The sequence below is a fragment of the Atheta coriaria genome, unplaced genomic scaffold (assembly GCF_025399875.1).
Source record: "Atheta coriaria isolate IRGN ID8LTWV9N9 unplaced genomic scaffold, Caltech_Dcor_3.1 hic_scaffold_4_pilon, whole genome shotgun sequence".
Taxonomy (NCBI): Eukaryota; Metazoa; Arthropoda; class Insecta; order Coleoptera; family Staphylinidae; genus Dalotia; species Dalotia coriaria.
In genome coordinates, this window is record NW_027045446.1 from 3,759,582 (window position 1) to 3,781,919 (window position 22,338).

Genomic DNA, 22,338 nt, shown 5'->3' on the forward strand with positions numbered 1-22,338 from the left:
GTTTGCGATTTATCAAAAAATCGCCTCTCGCGCTTTTTTACCAGCAAAAACTCGATCGTGCAGCACGCCCTCAGCATCATATTAGTTCGGTAAGGGTTACCGGAGATCACACTGGGATGACCCTGAACAAGCGGCTTGCAGTGACACCAGACGTGCCATTCGCCCTTTACCCGGCAGAAACTAATAGTCCATCGATAGCTGTAAGATTCCAGCGGGCGATGCTCGGAATGCGTCCAGATGCCGATTCGTTAAGCCATCTTTCATCTGATAAATACGAAGTGGCGGACTCGCCGAGAGGATCAAGTAGCGCCAGCAGACGGATATTGGTAAGCGTCAGCGCGAGCGTCGCGCACCGTCTGCACACCGCCGTCGCCGCCGCTGGCCACCACAAATCATCCTGAGTCCCGCTCCCGCGGGGCACGCAGTCAACTGTCGCAGCGTGGAAATCCGCCTTGACACACGTTCCACACAACAATAGAATCACGACGTGGTAGGAAAAGTAAACTCGGCGCTCTCACGGGGATGTGAGCAGTTTGTGTTGTACTCGAGACGTCATGTCGAGTGGCATGGGTGCGTCGAACATGTTCGCTCGTTAAAAAAATAAAGAAAAACAACAGCAATAGTTTGTTACCAGCCGGTGCAAATCTTCACGGGGAAAGTCAAAATCTCAAATGTTCAGCATACTTTTGCGCTTTTCCATTTTTCTCCTGGCTGGGATCTTTTTATGTATTTTTTATTTTGCTGGCGCACTCCATATTCTCTATGGTCCTCCACCCGCTCCTGTTTAATTTGGCCGCCCATTATTTTCTCTCGGCGAAGTGAAATTCACTGCTCATTTCTGGCGTTCTTCCCGGGGTGTTATATAACGAAGCGGTGCGCCGACGCCGGACGGATAAAGGCACAATGCAATATTCAAGATCTTCTGTTTGAGCTAAGGAAAATAAATTGTCTGGCTTGTATAATGGATGGCGGCGAGCGCGAGGCCAACGTGATGGCGTGCCACGGCGAAATCTCCGAGCCACAAGAACGCAGGGCGGCTACACTTGTTGAAGCTACTTACTTACCCTAATTCACTTCGCTCAGCCGCCGCCAGTCGCCCTCCAACATGCACACGCCATGCTTGTGCACCTCGGCCATTCATCACGTCTTATTAATGAGTCAACCAGCAAAGGTGTGCAGTGAAGCCTTCACGCCCTTCAAACGTTGACCATTTTAATTTGATTGGTGTGAGAATATTAATTGCATTTGTAAAATCGATTCTATTAACTGGATAGTGCTGTTTATCTTGTCAGATTACTGCATTATAATTAATAGGAAATAGGAACCTTTAATTATTGCCTTGGGTGGTGCTTGTGCGGCAAACATAAGCACAAAGCATCCCAAACTTGGGATATCAAGCAAAACAAACACTATTAGCACAATCAGATCTCGAACACATTTTTCCGGAAGCGCGGTGCGCGCCTCGCGGCTGAATTAAATCGCACGCGCACGCAATCCACCCTCTCGCTTTCATGCTACTCCATTCAGCCCTAAGCACAGAGAGCACAGAGCGGCTCGCTACCATAATTCAATTTTAATGAATATGCGAGGGTGTGCAATCTTCATTGTGAAATTATGTAGAACGATTATCACTCAATTTCCTCAATGCGGCATGTCGTGCGTGCCCGGTGTGGTTCGCTCAGATTATTACGAATTAGCGATAAGATTAATCGGTCTCGTTACGGTTGCGATCGTTGACTCGCAATAAATTTCTTCCAACACTCGGAAACCCCTCGATACCAGTTGTTTCCCGCTGTGATTTCATCGGAGAACACTCCAGCTCCCAAGGAGAGTAGAGGCCATTTGAAAGGACCTGTATGCTGCGGCCAGCGTGTAGCAGAATGAAGAGTGGTCAGAGGGCAGTCGATTTATTTGTTTGGTTAGCAGCCAGACCTTCGTGCCTGAACCCTGTCGCAAGAACAAAAAGAGTACTCCCAGCGCCGCCGCCGCACAGCGCCACGAACAATAACAATTAATTCAAGTGGAAAAAATGTAATTTGGGTTTTGGCTGGTGTGCACTTCGAATGCGAGGCAACGAAAACGGATCCAATATTGTGTTAATGTTTGCCACCAATCCCCCGGCGTGGCACGCCGCTCAAACGTGCGGCAAGTGGCGATCTTGATTAATCTATTTGCTCGGAAAGAATGACAAAGAGTCGGAGTGTTGTCCGAGTCCATTAGAAGCGTCCCTAAGCTCCGGAAAATTGATTTTCTTCAACATGTGCTTCTCGCGCGCTCAGACTGCGTCTGACCTCCGACGGATTTTTTTGCTCTACTTCATATTAGCCGCGCTAATTGCGTTTTGACTGATGCGATACATTAGGGTTGCTTGACAGAATAATGATATTTCTTGACACAAATATTTTAAAACTCGCCGGGTACTTAATGGCAGGATCTGAATAAGTGCTAATGGCTTGTCAATTCGCATGCGTGACGTTGATGACAACAAGCAAAAAGGCCATTAAACGGCGTGAATCGAGTGCGATTGCTCGAGTAGTGTAGAATTTTTGAGAAACGCGTGCGCAGAGCAACGGGGGCATCCGGTGGCGTAAAGAACTTTGCCCCGAAGGTGCGAGTACACGTTGTTTCCGTGTCGCTTCGTGGCGGAAAAACCATTACTCATAAATTCCCGCCGGGAGTCGATGCCGGCTGTCAGGTGCTGTCAAGTCGTTCGGGAACAGCAATCCATGTTGACAGATTGAATATGGGAGGTTTATATTGGTTCCCTGGTATCTCTGCAAGTGCAACTTGTGTTTTACAATGTAATCTTAAATCTTATTTTTGTTTAATAATAGTATAAGTTTGTTCTAGTTTATTCTGAAAGCTGTTAGAAATGTCATATTTTCACATATTACAAAGTAGGTATTTATTAATGCAGCACCAGCAGTTCGTGTTTGAATCCTCTTTGCTTCATGCACATACTCGTACAATAGATTGTTTTGCATTGCATATAGGTCGTAATGCATTCGATTTACTTCCGAGCAGAAATGTGTGTTGGTTACCAAAACCCTCTCACACTCCAACGTAGAGAAAACTCTGCGCAATTCCATCTTTCCGCCGGTATAATTGTCTAACTACCCAGGCGGCATTCGCGACGCCAACGCTTCGCCGTCGACTTTGTTTATTGGACTCGATTACAGTATCGTTCGGCAGAGCAAAGCAGCTCCATTTCACGGTGCTACCTTGCTCGCCAACACCCGTCACCGCCTCAGCGAGCCTTATCCAAAGTTCCCTCTTCCGCATGCGGACCAATCTGTTCTCGCACCCGCACACGAATTCCACCGTAGCTCATGCATAATAATGAATTACATCCCGAGGGCAAATTAAAATTAAAGGTCTGACGCGACGAGCGCAGTCTTCAAAACTACATACGACATATGCAGATCAACCCAGGACTAAGTACACAGAATCTGGTGAGTGTCTTTAATAAATTACTATTTCTTACACGTTGTTAGCGTTGTTGTCATGAGTAAGGAATTAATCAACATGTGATTTGTTGTGTTGGTTTGCTGTGGCGCTGAGACTGGTTTGTTTAGTTCACAAATTTGTAGATCATGTCCGGGCGTCCCGATAATGGAACGAGATTTGATGTCGATGCGAACGTGCAGGGCGTAAATTATTTAGAAGGTGGCGCCCATTCGGTAAATTCGCATTCGGGAAAAACACGACCGCAAATCTGGCGCTGTCAGGGCGGCCAGCAGCATGCCGGTAGTTTAAGAAACGAGCTCAGAGTTTCCGCCCGGCCGTTATTTCGCCTCGACTCCTTTGGGGAATAGAGTGGCAAAACGTAGTGCGGCACACTCGTCGACTTCGTGATATCCTAATTACATCTCGGACTAGTTAATAATGCAGTTTTCGATGTACACCATCCTCTGTAGCTGGGATATTTATACGCGGGGCAGTCCGACGACGACCACAACTCTAATTGCGATTTTCATTTACGCGCACTACAGAAAAGCGCCTCAAACTTTACCGAACAGGCAATAGGGAACAAGTTGGAAAACCAGCCGTTAAGGGATTGTCCCGAAAATTGCGTTAGGAAAATGAAATCCGATAATCCGATGGAAGCGCGTCTTGATATACACACAAAAACGAACACTAACACTTTCAACAACTACAAAGCAAAACATTTTATTCATTGTCACTGTGTGTTCAATTTTTTCCAGTTGTTTCCTTTATGCAGAGCAAATAACACTCAAAGAAACACTAGGCAAAGCTAAAAGATAACAGGGATTGTGTCGCCCTTTTGGAAAATCTCTGATCTACATGACTCTACTATTATTTTCGTTAAATATTTTACTGAAATGTTTGCGCCCTTGTTTACGACCAAGTGTGCACACGTCGTACGAATACAGAAGTCAGCAGCAGGTTCAGGTTGGGAACCATCTGGGAGCACTAAAGAAAAGCACAGGGTGGCTACCCCTTCAATAAAAAGCGGCGAGATATTACTGCAAATGCTGGAAATCGTGCGACGATATTGCTGGGATTTCGTTTTAAAGTACACACACGCCGATATTACGTCTCGAATTCGATCCGCGCGTGTACGCAAACAGCGCGCGAGAAGTCTAAAAATTCATCTCCCCTCTCAATAAAAATAAAGTCAAGCACTTCACGTTCAAAATTGTGATTTTTAGTAGACATTATAATACTTACCAAGCTGAAAACTTAACTGGGTTCAATGATAGATTAATACATTATTTACATATACCTTTTAAACTTTATTCACCGATTGATTACAATATATAATACTTTAGCTAAGATACATTTTTGCTCGATTCAATATCACACGTACTACTCACAATTGAGGCAGTTCTAGCGTTTTTTTCATGTTGGAATGTTCCTCTCTTCGATTAGAAGATGAAACCAAATTAAAACAACACTAAAGACAGAGCGGGCGACTTATCCATTAGTTTTTTTGGTTTATGATCATGTTTTTAAATATGTTTAATGCATTTTTGTTTTAATTCTGTTACAATTTTGCGTTTTGCATAGCTTTGCGTCTTGTAGGAATCATGGTTATATGTACACACGAGATGCAAACCAGCATTTGCACCATTTATCGCCAGCCACGTCAGCGTCGCATTTTATTAAACACACTTGATATATTTATACATTATTTACAACACGTCTGGTTAGCTTCGTGGTAAGTTTATTACATGCATACCGCTTGCAGAGTGATGCAAGGCGTTTCAGTCAGTCTCAGGAGCTGGATATGTAAAAAATGTCTTTGTTTAGAGGATGCCGGATCCGTAGGATCACCTCAGGCACAGCACTAATGCGTAAACTACGAGGGCTGTGAAGGTCGCACTCGGGGATATTTTGGAGCCGGTGCCAATGCCACTGTACGCCCCTGGCGGTTCCCGAATCACCGAGGGGCGGTGTGATGGGAGTGTAAACTCGCCGTCGCCTTCGTAGTCATATTCTGTAACAAAAACAACAATTCAATCAGAAATTATACAATAATATTGAAGGTATGCCATTCAGAATTTAAATTTTCAGAACAACAATCCTTCTTCTTTTAAATCTGCGTATAAATTATAAACTGGTTTGACCGAGATGCATTTGGGCTAAAATTCTAGTTAAGATTAAGATGTTCAAGTGAAAGAAAGGGAAGAATGTTCAAGAGGGGGTCAATTCATCACCTTGGTGGATGCCGACGTCGGTTTTTCCAGCAATTACACGGTTGTCGTCAACGCCGCCTCCGCGTTCACGCCGGTCGCCGACGCGCACCCGACCTGAACATAAATATTATTGGTCATCTACAAACAGATGGATGAATGTTGGAGAGATGTGGAATATGATCTATGTCTTCTGGCATGAGACGCTCAACCAAGTGGGTAATAAAAGACAACGAGGTCAATTTTTACATCGCGTCCCATTGGAAAAATTGCGAATTTTAGACTTATTAGACTTAAGATGTTTTGCAGATATGCATACGCATGCAAACGTACGAGAATTACTTGAAAGTTTATTTTTTCAGACGGAACTAATAAATTCGAAGTATGGTGCCGCCGACGGCGCCTCTTGCCAGTGGCGGTTTTGTGTACTCATAAAAGTGGCTCGTTCATTTGCACAAATGTTTATTCATGCACATTATCTCGTACCTTTCTTTTTCGGTACCATTGTCGGCAAATGGGTTGTCGTTCTTATTGTTGTAGGAGCTGGGATTTCTGAAATTGCATCAGCATAATGTAGCAATACCGCTTTGTTCGACGCGGCACACAGAGACAATTGGATGAGGGATGCATCACAAGTTTCAAGTCACTTCTCCTGAATAAAACAGCATGCAACTCTTTTTCCAAGAACAAAACTAAAAATCTTCCCCATAACAAAAATGGAATTTCACACGAATGAGATGAAATGCACAATAAAAACTTATTTTCAACTTGACCCACCTTCTAATTTGATTACGCCGTCCGTCTCGCCCAAACTGTTCTTTGCGACGCATTTGTACGATCCGAAATCAGTCTGCGCAACGTTGCGAATCTTCAACATCATGTACTTCTTGTAGCCATTGTCGACGGAAACCGCCTCGTATTTATCGCCTGCGAAAACAGTGCACGGATACATGACAAACAAAACATCACCTCCAGAGTGCAATTTGCTTCGATGGCACCTCCTCTCGATTCTATTCTGGTATCGGAATTGATAAATTTGAATATTTGCAATGTGAAAGGTGGGTCAAAATTAGTTGAAAACCACTTCGACCACGCTGAAAGCTATTAATTAATTGAGGTTTAATTGAGGCGCTTCCGGTTGACATGCCACATCTTTCCGCCGCCATCACCGCGCAAGATTGTTTTAAAGTGGACTTGCATGTTCCGCTCGCGCGCTCTGCACACTTCTAGTTTGATTGATCAATGGTGCGGCGTATAAATCAAAACGGAATCGTTAATCACCGAAAAGTTTTCCGAGCCCCGAGCAGAACAATTGTTTACATACGGTTGGGGGAGCGCTAGAGAGGAACGAATAGCGCACATCGAGCTGCAACCATTTTTTACCATTACGACCTAATTTTTTCCACAACGCGCTCAACGCTTGATTGATGTGGGCCTATTCGACGCCCTACAGTGCACTAGCGCTGCCAGCAGAACCAGCCATCCAAGGTTTTTGTTTGCGCGACAAATTTACGCCGATTGAATGAGGTTTCTATTACTTGACGAGCCAACTCCAGAGCTCGAGAGAGGGTGCTATTGTTGGCCAGACGCGCTGGACACACATATTTTTTGCTACTTACTGCCGGAGATGATCATGTCGCCCCGTTCGGTCGTCCAGTAGTTGATTGAAGTCGGAAAGGCTTCCGTGTGGCACTCCAGCGCGACGTCTTGCCCGACATAGGCGCCCTCGAGTTGATTCGGTATCGTCAGCATCGGCGGAACTGTGCAAAAAGCAAATTACCTCATTTTACATACACGCGCGCCACTTTCGTCCGCAGGCGAAATACACTACAGAATTGTGCATTGTGAAACTGATACAAAACTGATACTGAAAATTGCTTCTCGTGCAACACACACGCCATTTGAATTTGGTTTCCTTTGCGAAATGCACACAGCAATCAAATGCGAAGCGACATTTTATTCAGCGATTTTCGACTGAGGAAAACGTCTCGATCGTATTTTGCGTGCGACGTGTGCACGTCCCGCGTATCTCTTCTCGCTAAAGCCTCGACATTATGAGTTTGCGTTGTAGATCATTGCTTTTGCTATGCACCCTCGCACGTTATCGCGCACCACCGAAAAACCGAGGGGTGTGCTGTATGTAAAATCGAAGTTTATGAATTAGTGATAAGCTACAAACGAAGATATTCACCGTTTTGAATAACACATTCTCAAGACATACACACAAAAAAAACGTTGAAGTTTCTATTCAATTAATACCTGTGCTTTTAATCAGAATTTAGTACTTACATTGCACGCGCAGTTGAACGCGTTTACTGATAGAAGGAGGTACTCCGTTGGATGCAATGCAGAGATAGTTCGCCATATGTAACCTGCTTACTTTTGTTATGAACAAGACCTCACCATCTACAACATTCACTGCGGAGAATAACAAACATAACAAGAGCCGATTATGTTTTATACGTTTTTGAGCTCAAGTCGACAGAGGCTTACCGTTTTCGCCGTTGTAGCGATAGTTCTCTCCGTCTTCGCGTCGCCACATAACGTACGGTTCGGGATACCCAGTCGCCTTGCACGTCAGTGAAACATTCGTAGATTCTAAAACCACCATGTCGGAGCTTGTCTCACGATCGACTATACTTGGAGGTACTATAATCGTATTCAAACAAAATATTTGCATAAATAAAAACAAACGAAAAAAAAATTTATATTTTTATTCAAAAATTTTAAAAATATATGTTGGTGACATGTCTGTTGCCAAAATATTTGTCGTTAAAATACCACCATGTTTCTGTGTTTGAGGTTAGTGAGGTGATTGTGGCGGGAATGAAAAATGGCCACACTTTTGAAGCACATCCTCGCATATGCACAGCGGAAAATAAATTGAGTTATTAAATTTGTCGGCGCTGATTGTTTAAAATTTAAAAAATACACGTTTTGCCTTGTGGCAGCTTGCATTCATGTCTAAAAACAAATACAAAAAAAAATCCACGCGTTGAAAAAATGAAGCACGTCCAAACAGCGAAACGATAGCGGGAAATTCAGGTGTCCGAAGCAGATCCTCGGTATTATAAATTGCGGGCGGCACACAATGAAAACGAAAACAAAAAATAATTAATTTGTGTCGGTTATGTGGCATAGCGAAGTGTGTGTATATATAGCACATGGCAATGTCGCTTTTATACATCAACCGGACGACTGGTGGCATCACCGCCAGCAATAGCAGCCAAATGGCAACAACGTGGTTGCTCTTTCTTTTCTCATTGTATCACCCCGGATGGATGCTGAATGCGGATCGAGGAGTGTGCGAACAAAAACTTGCTGGAAAAACCAGTGCGCGTTATGAGACCCACCTACTACTTGTAGATATCCCTTGCGGCTCCTCATCGGGTCCGTGTTGACCTGACACATGTACCAGCCCCTGTCCGTCTCCTGCACGTTGCGGATGTGCAAGTACCATGAGCGATGGTCGTTATGGCTGAGGGTGATGCGCGGGTTCTGTGTGATGACGTTGTGGTGGATTGATAGAATGGTTTGCGTGTCGACTCGTACCCAAGCGACCTGCAAAATGATACCACTCATCTGTTTTCGTTATTTTTTTTATTATAGTCTTGGTTAGTTGTGAAGTGCACTGCACTGCAATTGATAAAGTAACTGATGATGTAAAGGGTAGTCGCGTTCCGCACTGTTCGGCAACTGATCCGATATACGGAAGTAAAATGAAAACATGCCCTCACGATGTATCTGGGAATCAGAGAAACTGCGCACGTCCTCCTAGTCTGTCGAGACCTCCGGAGTAGAAGTAGAGAAAAAAATAACACACATACACCCAGCGGCGAAGGTAGCAGAGAAAGAAAGCCCCCGCAGCGAATTCAACTCACGAACAATTCCTCACTCCTTTTTTTCCACGCTAAGACCAGCGGCGGTATGACTATTCCTCCTGTGTTGGGGTCTAGGGCAAATCGCACTTCCATTTTCGAGTTTGTTTTCTTCGGATCGTCGCCCACTCGCACCCAGCACATCCCTTTTACCTTCCTAGTGTCTTATTGTTTATATATGGACTGGTTGTACACTAATGTTATTATTTTTCAATTGATGCATGAAATCGATTCGAAAAGCGACTCGCATAAATCTTCGGGGCCTGTGATGCTAAAGCGGCTTCCTCCAGACCTGGGTGCATTTCCAGCCTCGAGCTCACTTCGTTGTCTCACGTCCTTTTCCGCTTGCTTAGGTTTGGCTCCACTTCCTTAAGACTTGATAGTGTAGCTTCGTATCGCGCGGTCGGTTATTTTGCGTCCTCCGCACACAGACAAAGAAACTCGATTTCACGAGCGCGTCGCAGGTCCCTCGGCGTTTTCGCGCCGTGCGCGATCCAATAATCCTTCCTAAGGCAATCCATCACCCCGACACACCCACACACACTGACACACGCGCGGAAAATTCTGGAAACTCTTCATGAATGTAAGAGGTGCACTCACCTTGAATCCCCGTAGGTTGTCGACCACGCAAGCCAGAAGAGCGTCGCGTCCCACCGTCACTGTCACGTTGGAAATATTCTCGGCGAATCGCGGAAATGACATCTCTGGAAAAGGCATTACAAACCATCATTATTCATTACGGCGGCAGGCTCGCGGCGCGCCGCTTCTACCGCTAACATTTCATTACCTCCAGCCATAAATAAGGCACGTCAGTTATGCACCCGTTTAGTGGAGTGGCCCGGGCGCCAACCACGCGAGACACGTTTCGGGAATTCATACCGTTTGTTACAAATGTGCGCGAAAGACATTTGATGTGAGTTGAGTACGTGTTACGCATGGTCAGTTTATTCTCACGTTTATGCAGAGCGCGCGGTTTGTAGGCATTAAATTTGTAGGATGTGCTAAATTTGTAAACCTTTCCGAATTCGTGAAGCGTGTTAAATTCGCCAACGATCACATGTGTTTATCGTGATTTATTGACACTGCTCATGCTTAGCTCATGGGTGTTATCCTGTAAATCCTCTAAAACACCTGTGATAAGTTTTTGAACGGCTTTGTTTTAAATCGTATTAAACCACTACTAAACTGTAGACATAGAATCTTTGAGATGTAGAATTTTTCTATGGATTTTGTAAACAAACTGTATATTTTAAGTAGAAGTTAGTTCGTCGAAGTCAAAATCTAAATTCTGCCACAAATGTGCCCGACCTTGCTCCACAGCAAACGCGAACTGTTTTAACTTCATCATTAGGACGTTTTCAAAGCGTAGAATGGTAGGGGTAGGTTGGGACGCCTAAGGACCCGCTCCGCCTGGCTGGGATTAATTGCCCACGGGACCGAATCGCGACTTTATTTCCGAACGCCATGCATTACTTATGAACTTTGCGAAAATCATAATTAAATATCTTGCAATTTTAGCGTTTTGCAAATTTGCCTCTGAGCCGAAGATCGTTCCGCTCCACATTCAACCCCCGCCGAGGAAAGAAGGTGGCAAGAAGGTGCGCACTGGCGTGCTTCCGCCCTTTACATGCATAAAACATCACCGGTGGCGCTCACACTATGCCCATATAAAACTCCCGGCGATACAAAACAACAACGCAACGACCGTCCAAGGACCTCGAACCAGACCTCCTGGAACGAGTTGGAACTTTAATATTAATCAGCAGCAATGCAGACACACAGCTGGCGGAAATAATTGCTCGACAACATTGACCCATAAAACACCAAATTTGCTTCTATCTAACAAATTAAATTGAAAATAATAAATCTTGCTACGCCGCTTTTTATTCTTTTATTGCAAAACGTGCATTTGTGAGATTGGGGAAACTGGCAAATCATTAAAAATATGCTGATCGTGCACATATTCCAACTGGTCCAACGCTTCTGCTTTTTACCTAGGCATGACAAGAAAAACGCCGGATGTATAGTATGTGTTTGCCGCTCTAAGCTCGAACGAGGCTTTCACGCACTAATAGAATGATAAGGGTCTTACTCGTGGAGGATGCTGTGAAATGTGGAAGTCGCTCGAGCGTGCCGAGTAGTCTTACCGCCGCGCTGGCGAACCGGCGAACCGATCCTCGAACTCGCCAAATGAATAACACGACTCCCGAGCTGATCCGCTCTCGTCGTTGCGCACGTAACAACTTCGACGAGGGCTAAACAGAAAACAGCCCGGACCGAATCTCGATGTTGTGTTAAATGCGCTGTAACTTCGTATTATCTTAACTCGGATTAAGCTCGCGACTTGCTTCTTTCCCCCTCTTGGTCACTACCAGTTAGTGTATTGTAATACACGTAAAATATTTCATATTTTTTCCTGTACAGGTCGTAGCAACCGACAAAAACAAATTGTTATTAACTAAAACACTCGCATAGCTTTAGTGGAATTATATACTTCACATAAAATGGCTTGTTTGTTGCGGCCGACACAAAAAAATGCACTCTCATTATCTCGACACTCGTTTTTGCATTAATTATACGCAAAATGCGCTCGGCGATAACCGAAACAAAAAAGCTCCACCACGCTGAGGTGCACAATAAAGACGTGCGCGCGCGTCGCATTCTTTGCATTTCTTTTTCCTGTTGCGCGTGGCATTAATTCGAACGACTTCATTTCGTAACGTGCTGCCTTGCCCGGCGCCGCCACCATCTCGTCGCACTCTGAGAAAAAATCTACATAAAAGACTCTCTTTGCGCTACAGAGTGTATTTGCATACTTGAAAATTATGTATATTATATTAGGTATATTTCGTGGTTTCGACATTTTTCCACTTCAGCATTTCCATCATTCCGGTGCATTAATGTATTGCTCCGTTAGTAACGAGAGCAGGGTCGATAGAGTCATAAACTCCAAACTTTTTTTGCAATGCAGGTAAAAAAACAAGTACGCCAATTTATGTGAGTTAAAAACGGAGAATTGAATATGTAGTTGAAAATTTTACGAGTGGAACTTATTTTTCAATCAGAAAGAGAAACCGAACAATAAATTAATTTAAAATTTTGTACTTCAAACTGGATACAATGATAAATCATTCAGAATGCAATTCTTGTCAAGTGCTCACAATATGAAAAATTGCTATAAAGTTTAAAATTCCTAATTGTGCCAGTGCATGGCACTCTCTGGAGGAATATTCGAATGGCGGTCCATAAAATTTTTAACTTCTTTCGTCGAATGCGCCAATACGCTCGACACGGTTGGGTTCGTCCGTGCGGCAACCGGAAAAACGAACATGGCAAATGGGCCGGAGGCGCGTATCTTTTCAGGAGGGTATGCAGGCAGTCAACTAGTGAATTGAACGGGCGTATTTGCGCACACAATGAACATGCACGGAATACGCCGTTCTCGTAAATAGCCGCGGAATGTGGCGTTGGTTCGGTCAGTCGGGCTTCGATTCTCCGATTCAGCCGTTTGAATGTGAGCATTCATGTTTTAAGACTATCGTCGCTTCGAGCAGAGGCTAGTATTTGTTGATAGTCGGCTAGCTCAGAGAATCGCATGCCAAATTTGCACGTATGGCCAGCGGACATGATCTATAACAGCTAAATCCTGCTATTGTCCAAGAGAATGCACACCGCAATTCACTTCAGACTGAAAAATTGATACCTTTAATTTTACACCACTGGAGAACATCTTCTGATAAAATTTTTATTTGGTATGCAGTTTGTTAATTTTGCATATTTATTTAGTTGATAGTATGTTTGAGGTTACGTAGTGCACTCGTCAATCTATAATTAATTCAATCAAGAGCGCGTACTAAAACATGTATTGTGTTAAGCTTATTTCTCTGGAAGCATTTGTGAATGCTTCTTAAGTTTCACCCGCACAGTGCATCTCGCTGATGGATTTGCGTTTCAATTGAAAGCACTTTGATCAAAACGTATTCGGGACTCTAATGATTTGTGCATACCTGTTCATATGCTAATATGACGGGAAAATGCAGACGCAAAGAGGATTACTCGTTTTAATTTAAGTTCAAGCAAAAAGCGATTTGTTTCTGAAATTAATAATAATAGAAATAGGAAGCGACAATTTTAATGATCACAATATCAATCAAACGTAACAAACAAGATGAAACGTTAGACTAATTAAAAGTCACGTGTGTTTGCCCAGAAAAATAATTGTGTTGTACTCGATGGATTTTGATACGTTTGACTAAAAATATGTTTGAAATTCACGTTGCGTCAATATCATGAAGTTAAAAAGCAACTTGGTGAACAAAAAGCGTGGCAAAGATAAAAAAGTCAATCGTAAGCGTAAACTGAGAGAGGGTGCATCCACGTAGTGTACACAAGTCTCACTATATCTGGGTTAATGTATAATTGATTTTCGCACAATATTCACGCGCGCAGAAAATGCACAGACAATTTTTCCGCACACATTCATGCCAACATCAATTTCCTTTGGGGATGGTATCCAATGTTTTATTACCGCTCTTGTTAAACAAAAAAAAACTGGAGCATCGTTGTAGGCGTTTGTTGTCATCGTATATTACAATTAAAAGGAACAGCAATTGCACACTTGACTTTGAAACATTAAAAAAGGAAAATTTTTGTAGATTTTGTTAAATGTATTCAATCAATGTCATTTTTGTAACAATCTACTTGTACCTCTACTCAGTGATATTTTTCTTCGACAAAGACTAAAAGACACTGCTTGTGAGTTTGCTCCGAAGTGTAGGGTTGACGCCGAGGTCAAACATTGTGTATTCAATGTGCCCGCTTCGCATTAACCCATTCCCACGTGCTCCACGCGCGCAGAGAGGCCTTAATCTCGTTACCTTTTTTTATTATCCATATAAGACCCGCTTTATATGAAAGCAATAGCAGTTTTTTCGTTTTTGCTTTTCGGCTCCCAAGCCCCGGAGGCGAAAAGTCATATTAGCAAAATGTAAAGGTCGTGCTCTGGTTCGCGCTACTTTGTTCTGCTGCACCCGGAGGTGGAAGGTGAAATTCGGGGCCCGCCTACTCACAAGACGGAATAGTTATAGTTATGATAACGACTTACCGTGATTAAAATCTCCCTGCGCGGCGATGCTGTTCGACTCGACGTTGCGCGCTCGTCTTCCTGCAAACAGTAAAGCCAGGCACTAGTTAGGCATCTGTGTGACACGTGCAGAGGAATAGCGTAGGAACGGAAACACGTCAAGGAGTCAACAAGAAGCACTGAACTAAACATTAACAAGACGATTCTGAATATTCAGCTTTTCCGAACCTTCGCGCGATACTGGAGAGTGGCGAACTTTCAAGTTCTTCAATTAATCTTCGTTTTCCTTAATTTTCCATCATCGTCAAATATTGCGCAATCTCCGCTTGACACGAACGCAAGTATCGTGACATTTTCCATATAGGTGGGTGAATAATGCGGGGCACGTTCAACGCAATAATTTAATGGATTAGTGTAATTACTTTAAAAGTTCTCTTGCATAAGCAACACGTGCAACTTGCATACATTTGTCCTGTTTTATATTTATTGATACGCACGAATCAATAGAATAAATATTGGTTGTGATTAATTTAAATACCAGCACAAAGCAATTAGAGATTTAAACGCATCAACTTTATTTGCTCATTGCTCATCTGCCACTCCCAGCACTTTCATCATTCAACAGTCAAATGAAATATTTTTGCGGTCGCTGCGTGCAATAATTAAACTATGTTGAAATTGTTTGCGGTGTTTGGTGCTTGGAAGTTTTGAACGTGTAATCACGTGTCGACGTGCATCAAGATTCGAGATTGGCAGCACGGTAAATCTGCCAAAGCAAATATTTGGAATAACATTATGATCGAATCAGATTATGAAGCGTTAGAAACAATAAGCTACATATGTAATCTTTATTAGATTAGCACCTAGTCAAGGTAATAGTGCTGACAGATTGAATTATAGTGCTTAACTTGTTTTAAATTCTTTGCCGGACGGTAGTTTGGAACGATTCAATAAACGTTAAGAAACGTGTAGTGAAATAAACATCAAACTCGACGGACGCATATGCTGCGCGATTGGAGAATAAAAATTTATCGACGTTTGGGTCGCGCGCGCCTTGATGAGGTCCGGTTTATTTCCAATCAGTTGCAACAGCCACCATCATCGACCTCACAAAAAGGTCGCACGGCGTCGTTGCTTTCCAGTGTCGAACAGAAAAAAAAAGAAATTCAGAAACTGCCAATGAATAAGGGAACAAACCAAGAACTCAAATGCAGAGGAAAATTCGCCCGAAGAAAGTCGAGAAACATTTGGCCGCGTTTCAAATTGCTGATAACAAAACCGAGAGCGACGCGATATCAATCTATCTATCTACTTATCGACGAAAGCGAGTTGATTCTGGGGGCGCGCGGTTTCCTTTTGGGTGAAGCAAAAAAATTCAGTGGGGTTCTGTTTGGTCGCGGGGCAAACTCTCACTGCCGCTGATTTTATATCTGATAAGCGCAAGAGTCTGATGCACTGACAATATCAGCGCAGTGTGCGCGGTCTGCAGACTTAGACAATGGACTCGACCAGTAAATGTGGAAACGAGAACAAACCAGTCGTGGCTGCCAGAAAGGAAAACAACTGGTTTGTGTTTCATGCCGTAGATGGGGCGAATACAACGCGAATAAACATTCGCCGCGGGCACAAAAGAACAGTGCATATTCTTAATTAACATTAATTTATTTTCGCCGCAATTTAGATAGCAGCCGCACAATTAGTTATTTCATCGTGTAAATATTTTTTACAGTTTTCAAGCCAAACAAAACATAAATTAAGCTTGATTTATGCAAAACATCAAAATCAAAACTTATACATTATTCACGTACATCCAATATTTAACTGAACTAGACTGGCTTCACATCAACCGTCGATGAAAAATAATCGTTACCGGATAACTTTTTTTATAAACTTGTTATAAAACTGTTATTTAAAGGTATCCATTATCATACCAAACCCAATCACAAAGGATTATTATAACTAATCAATAAATTCCTTTTATTCTATTTTTATATCAAAACAAAACTATTACAATAAAATTATCATGACGCATGCATAACTTGATCAAAAGGTGCGAGGTGAAGAAAATCTAATAAGAGCTTACTCAATAAGTGTGTTATGGTTGCAATTTAATCAAATCGTTATATGCGATGCTCTGTTGTGATGAGGCACAAAGTTCGGCTCGTATGGGCGCGCAAAATTCCAATAACTTGCAGCTTTTGCAAGTTCCAGCTTTTGATTTTACATTGGCCTCTCAATGCTTACCACTGGCTGAGCATTGTGTGGTGTGCAACGCAAGTGCAGAACCTCACTGTTTCTAGTTAGTTGTTTGTTGTTTGATAGAATTATTAACTTGATTGCTGCGCGTTCCGGATGTAAAATATATCAATTATTATTATCGAAAATTGAGCGTAACGAGAGTTACAAAGCGAATTTACAAGTTTCACATCACCAATGATAATCGATAATGTTGAAAATATTAAAAAAACGTAATAAATTATTATTTTGATATACTACAGCATTTACACTAGCAGAATTTATATTATAAATAATTAATTACATTAATATATTTCTGCGTTATATTAATTTAAACATTTTGTAAACTTTCACACATAGAGTCGATATACACATGTTATTTTGTATTTAATTGACGTGCCAAATAGTTGTACCAACTTGTTTTAGTTCAGTTGTTCAAATTGTCTGTCCGCCATATTCATTAATGCGTTTAATGAACTACATGCCATGTTATTACACCATCCCATTGTAGTTTACTACTAAAACTTACCATAATGTGAATTAATAAGTAAAAGTTTATATATACCTTTTAATGTACTGATAACTAATTAATCTGATTTTAAAATTTGACCTATTTCAAGATTATTCTTTATGATACTAATCTGTGGACGTAGTTCTAATCAGATTGGTCCCAACCACCGGATGTGACTCTGGTGTGGGCTAGTTTGTCGGAGTGAGCTGTATATCAGTTGGTATAAATTCTGTACGCGATGTCGTCTTGCATTCGTGATCTCGTTGCCGGTTCGAAAATTCGCGCAATTGCCATCTCCGCATCGCATGGCGGGAGAGCCGAATTAACGGATCGATAACACATGCAGAAAGACAGATATCAGCCGCGCACGTACACGACCGCCCCCGCGATGCACACACTGCACGAGAGCAAATTAGGCGATGTCTTATGACGGTGCTCGCTCTAATTATATCCCACTTTGCGTAATCATATTATCTCGGCATAGTCTAAGTGTGTATCTGGCTGGCATTGGACGTAGCGTGAAATATTACTTGTAGATTACCGAATGAATGCGCCGCCACCGCTGCCGTGAACCGTGGTGTGTTTACATGTGCAAATCCAAGATTGCCGAGGCGATATCTTCGGCTTTAGCGCGGGATAAGCACTCCTCGAGGGCCAGCGGCGGGGATAAACATTTTACACCCGAAATAATCTCATTTTTAATCTCAATTTCGCGTAACGGTCGAGCGGCGTGTTATCGCGCCGGACATATATATCTTTTGGGAGAGGACCGCGTCGTAAAAGGCGTTCGGTCGCGAAACAAAGTGCCACTTACTTCCGACGCGTTTTCGGCTTGCCTCTCGACTCCGCGGAAATTTTCACTCGGTTAACGCACATCGTTTTGTCGACCGTAACTTAGCACGAAAACAAACTTTGAAAATACGAAAACACTCGCGCAAAATATGCTTTTTTATTTTTTATGGTTAGTATGCAATTAAGTCGCGAACGGTGCTCGAAATTTGTCCAAACAGAATAATACCACTGTGTTCACTGTTCATTTTGCGCAGCTAGGCGCATTTGGATGGATGAAAAGACACCGGAAACGGAAAATGGTAGAGACGAAGAAAAACCGCACGATTTTTCGCAGCGAATTAAAACGATTGTTGTTGATGAGTCGAAGAATGCTGCTTTCGCGCGTTGTTCGCTTTCCGGAACGCGTGTTTGCTTACCCCAGCTTTCGACTCGAGACGTCTGCCTTCGCTGCCGGCGCGCTGTTTGCGCGCTTTCTTAATTATTTGCTCATCGAGTTTTAAGGTTTTCCCTCTGCTCCAATTTTAGCTACTTTAAGTTTCCTCGACGCGTAATTCAAGTTTATTTTGTTATGCAATTCCGCGTTATGCATCACTGCTATATTTAAACTACTTTTCCAATTAATATAACAACGTAAATCGATTGCTAAACAAGTGCGATTTTAAACCGATGTGGAAAATACGATTTTCCGGTATAAATAAATTCAAGAAAATGACATTTTAACAAGAATACATTACGACCCTAATGTGGCCGCCATTATTTATTGCACTAATGGCTTCGCTTAATTCCGCTCTCATTTTTATTTTTCGTGCCCGAAATCTACCTCTCTGTTTTCTCTTAAAAAACACCCGGACTTGCGGCCATAAAATATATTGATCTTTTAGACACTCCGTAAGGAATAGGAATAAATAATGGTAGTATTAGCCTAATTGAACAAAACATTTTTTCCGACAGCATTACTATTCACCTTCAAGTTTAAATTCAACTTATTTTCTTACCTCGGCACTTTCCCAAGGCAGCAAAGTTTTTTTTTTATATTCGACATTATGCTTGATCACCATAACGTAATTTGTCTTTAAAATCTTCTCACCGAAAGTTGCGCGCAGCTTAGGTCGTTTCGAGCGACAAAAGATTTAAAACGAATTTCCACCCTCAAGGAAAAAAGTTTGCGTAGTTCCGGCTCATACATACTTATAACCATTATGATCCATAACTGATTCAAGAGGCGCCTCAAGTTACCGGTTAAAAAAAAAAACACACGATTTTATAAATAAATCATTCAAAATCGATGCGCGGTACCTGCTGTTGCTTGCGCGCCGCACATTAATGTAAATTTCTTTTAACCGCGACGGAGATGAGACTTATTTCGTATTTGCGTTGCGTTCTTGAGTGTTTTACTGTTATTCAACCAAAGATACGCTTATTGACTACCAAGTAGGCAGCGTTTTAATTTCATAAGGTTTTTCAGAATTTGAGAAGCAAATATTGAAGCGTAAGATTCTGCCGGTTGCAAAGTTTCTAATTATAATCAACAAGATAAATAAAACTGAGGTCATTTGTCTGTGAGTGCGTCGAAGATATTTCCGTAGCTCTTCACCTCAGTGCTAACTCGGCATGATTCGTTTTCCACGCCAGTGGCAAAGCTCATTACCGCAATACCGCGAAAAATATTACGACGCCACGCGCGATGTAGTGGACCATCCGGAACCGACGTGGCAATATGATCCGGCTGGGATTATTAATGATTTATTGTCCGCGCAGATTGGAGGCGCGTCGGTGTCGTTAATACCCAATTGAAAGGTGCATTTTGTAATAAGTTGGCGCGCTGGGCTTGCGAGGTCGGATCGATCATTGGCATCCCCAGCGCGCTCGTCTGAATCAACATCAGGTAAATCTTGCAATCTGCCAAGGCGTGCGACCATCGCGTGGGTATAATGTAGTCCTTGGGCCAATTTGCGTTCGTTTACATTTTGTGACGGCGGGGTTGGTGGAGGCGCCGCGCGAAAGGGAGAAGATTGGTCGTTGCGGAGCTCATCAATCAAAAAGCGCGGCGGAGTGAGCGGGTGGCGAAGGTGGCTCTCTCCCGGCCACGGACGACATGATGGGTTATGCTCGCTACGAATATTAATGAAGCGAAAATATTATAGCGACGATACGATGAGATGTGATATGTTCATATTGGGCTCGGGAGCTGTCTAACGCTTTCGTGCGAAGACAACCGGAATCAAAATGGTGTTATCGAACTATTATATCAACAGTCAAGAAAGGTAACTATACCTATTTGTATATATCTGTTAATTAAGGTATAGCTCCACCAAATTTAAAGATTTTTTTTTTGTTTTTTGAAAAATAAGATTAATGCAAATCATAGCAAGCAATCTCGCTGGCGGAGTGATGCAATGTCGACATGTCGAAGTGGTATGTCGACGCGTTGACAAACGAAAAGAAATATTCATTTCAGGCGTGCTGCAGACGTCAAAGTGCATCTGGCGAACGCGGTTTACATATCAACTGAAGTATAAAGAGCCCGCACGTACCCTCCGCGCGCTTCGCATTCCAAACAACAACATTCCCGCCACGTCGATGTCGCTACGCCAAAATTTCCATCACGTTAAATCGGCGCTCATCTCGTCGCAGCGCAAGACATACAAGCGCGTAACAAACTTTAACGATATGTCTGATACATCTCGAGAGATATGTTTATTGTACGCGTTCGAAGTGTCGCTGGAGGGTGCAAAGCCGCGACGCGAGATAAATGCCACCCAGCGAGTTTGCCTAATGGATCGGCGCGTTGCATTTTCTCCGCCGCAATAGCCGGGTCGTTAGTCGAGGCCTACAATTCATCTTCTGGAGATTGGCCAAACGGCAGTGGCAGCCGGAGACGCACTGTATGGAAGGCGACCGTCGGAGCGGAAAGACGCCCCAAGAAGCGGCGGAACACGATCTATATCCGGCAATAGCCATAACTCCTCGACTCCTGTCCTGAGGGCACCCGCAGCGCCCGGCTAATGTGGACTTTCGAAAGTCTTGCACGTCGCTTCGTTCATTACTTAGACACACACTCAGGATGCTGCCACCACCGCCGCCGCCGCCGCTATACGCAACTTTATTCTCGTTTCTTTTCTCTCGTTTATTTGGCGCGCGCGTCCGCCCCGAGCCGTCGACCAATGCACCACTTCATTAGTTCACACGAACTCACTTCGGTTTTAATTACGCCCGGAATATTTATACCCTCTACACAACATAAAGCTTTTAATTATTATTCATTCCGTCGCAAAACATTTATGAATAGAAAATCATTTATGCATTTAATTAGAAGCTTTTAGCTCGAGTTTTTGTGCAGTCAATCTTTGAAGTGACGGAGCGAGTCGCTCGCTGTATTCTTTTCCGGTTGACGCGCATATAATTAGAGCAAAGTTTTCGTGTTCCGGGAGCACGGCTACGGGATGTGTGTTCGAACGTCGTCTTGCGGAGGCGGCGATGTTTCCGAACACGGTGCGCGGTTAAAGGGCTCGTTCGGTTCCGCCCGGTGCCGCTGTGAAATATGTCTCTCCGCGGTCGCGCCAACTTCGCCCGAAGACTGTCCGAAGTTTGCCCCCCACGTACCATGTTCCCGGTCCGACGAGATGCGGTTTCGCTAGTTGCGCCCCGTAATCTTTTCCACGGCGACACGCCGCACACACAGAGAGGATGGCGTGATTTACTGACGGTAATTGCTGTAATTGACTTCGGCGCGTGTAAACATGGTAAACTTGCTGATTTATCGAATAATTGCGTCGAATACCAAACTTTTTAGGAATTTTATTTTTTATGGTGGATAATATTTAATAATTTGCTTACCATCGACATGATCCGTTAAAAGAAGCACTGGTAGGACCAACGCTAGCACTAGCAGCGCGGGCAGCATGACGACGTATCACCGGTAGCATTACCCGAGACAGAACAAGCGCACGCTGCGAACGACACGCGATATCTGAGCGTCGAGCGGCGGCGCGCTCAGTGGCATCCCTACTGTGTGCGGGCGGCAGCGCAGGCCCAGCAGGATCCACGTGCTGCCCGTCGCAGCCGCCACGCACGCTCCACAACCGCGCTTCTTTACTCCTTCTTCCTTGCCACTTCTTGTCCGGCCCTTTCATCACAGAAATCATCACCTATGGTAAATGTTATGAGGGATTTCATTGCCGG

At 43.4% G+C, this 22,338-nt stretch overlaps 1 protein-coding gene across 2 annotated transcripts; it reads right to left on the reverse strand.

The window, feature by feature from the left end:
* Positions 1-4,733: 4,733 nt before the first annotated feature.
* LOC135791126 (neurotrimin-like) lies at positions 4,734-22,134 on the reverse strand. 2 transcript variants are annotated; one of them, XM_065301439.1, is made up of 11 exons: positions 21,994-22,134; positions 14,640-14,699; positions 10,136-10,239; positions 9,011-9,218; positions 8,151-8,306; positions 7,947-8,075; positions 7,277-7,417; positions 6,435-6,584; positions 6,144-6,209; positions 5,682-5,774; positions 4,734-5,461 (listed from the first exon to the last, which is right to left on the reverse strand). In XM_065301439.1, the coding sequence occupies exons 1-11, from the start codon at positions 22,058-22,060 to the stop codon at positions 5,295-5,297; spliced, it is 1,341 nt and encodes a 446-aa protein (XP_065157511.1). In that variant the 5' UTR covers positions 22,061-22,134; the 3' UTR covers positions 4,734-5,294. The 2 variants fall into 2 exon arrangements, with proteins under 2 accessions (XP_065157511.1, XP_065157512.1); XM_065301440.1 differs by lacking the exons at positions 5,682-5,774; positions 6,144-6,209.
* Positions 22,135-22,338: the final 204 nt, after the last annotated feature.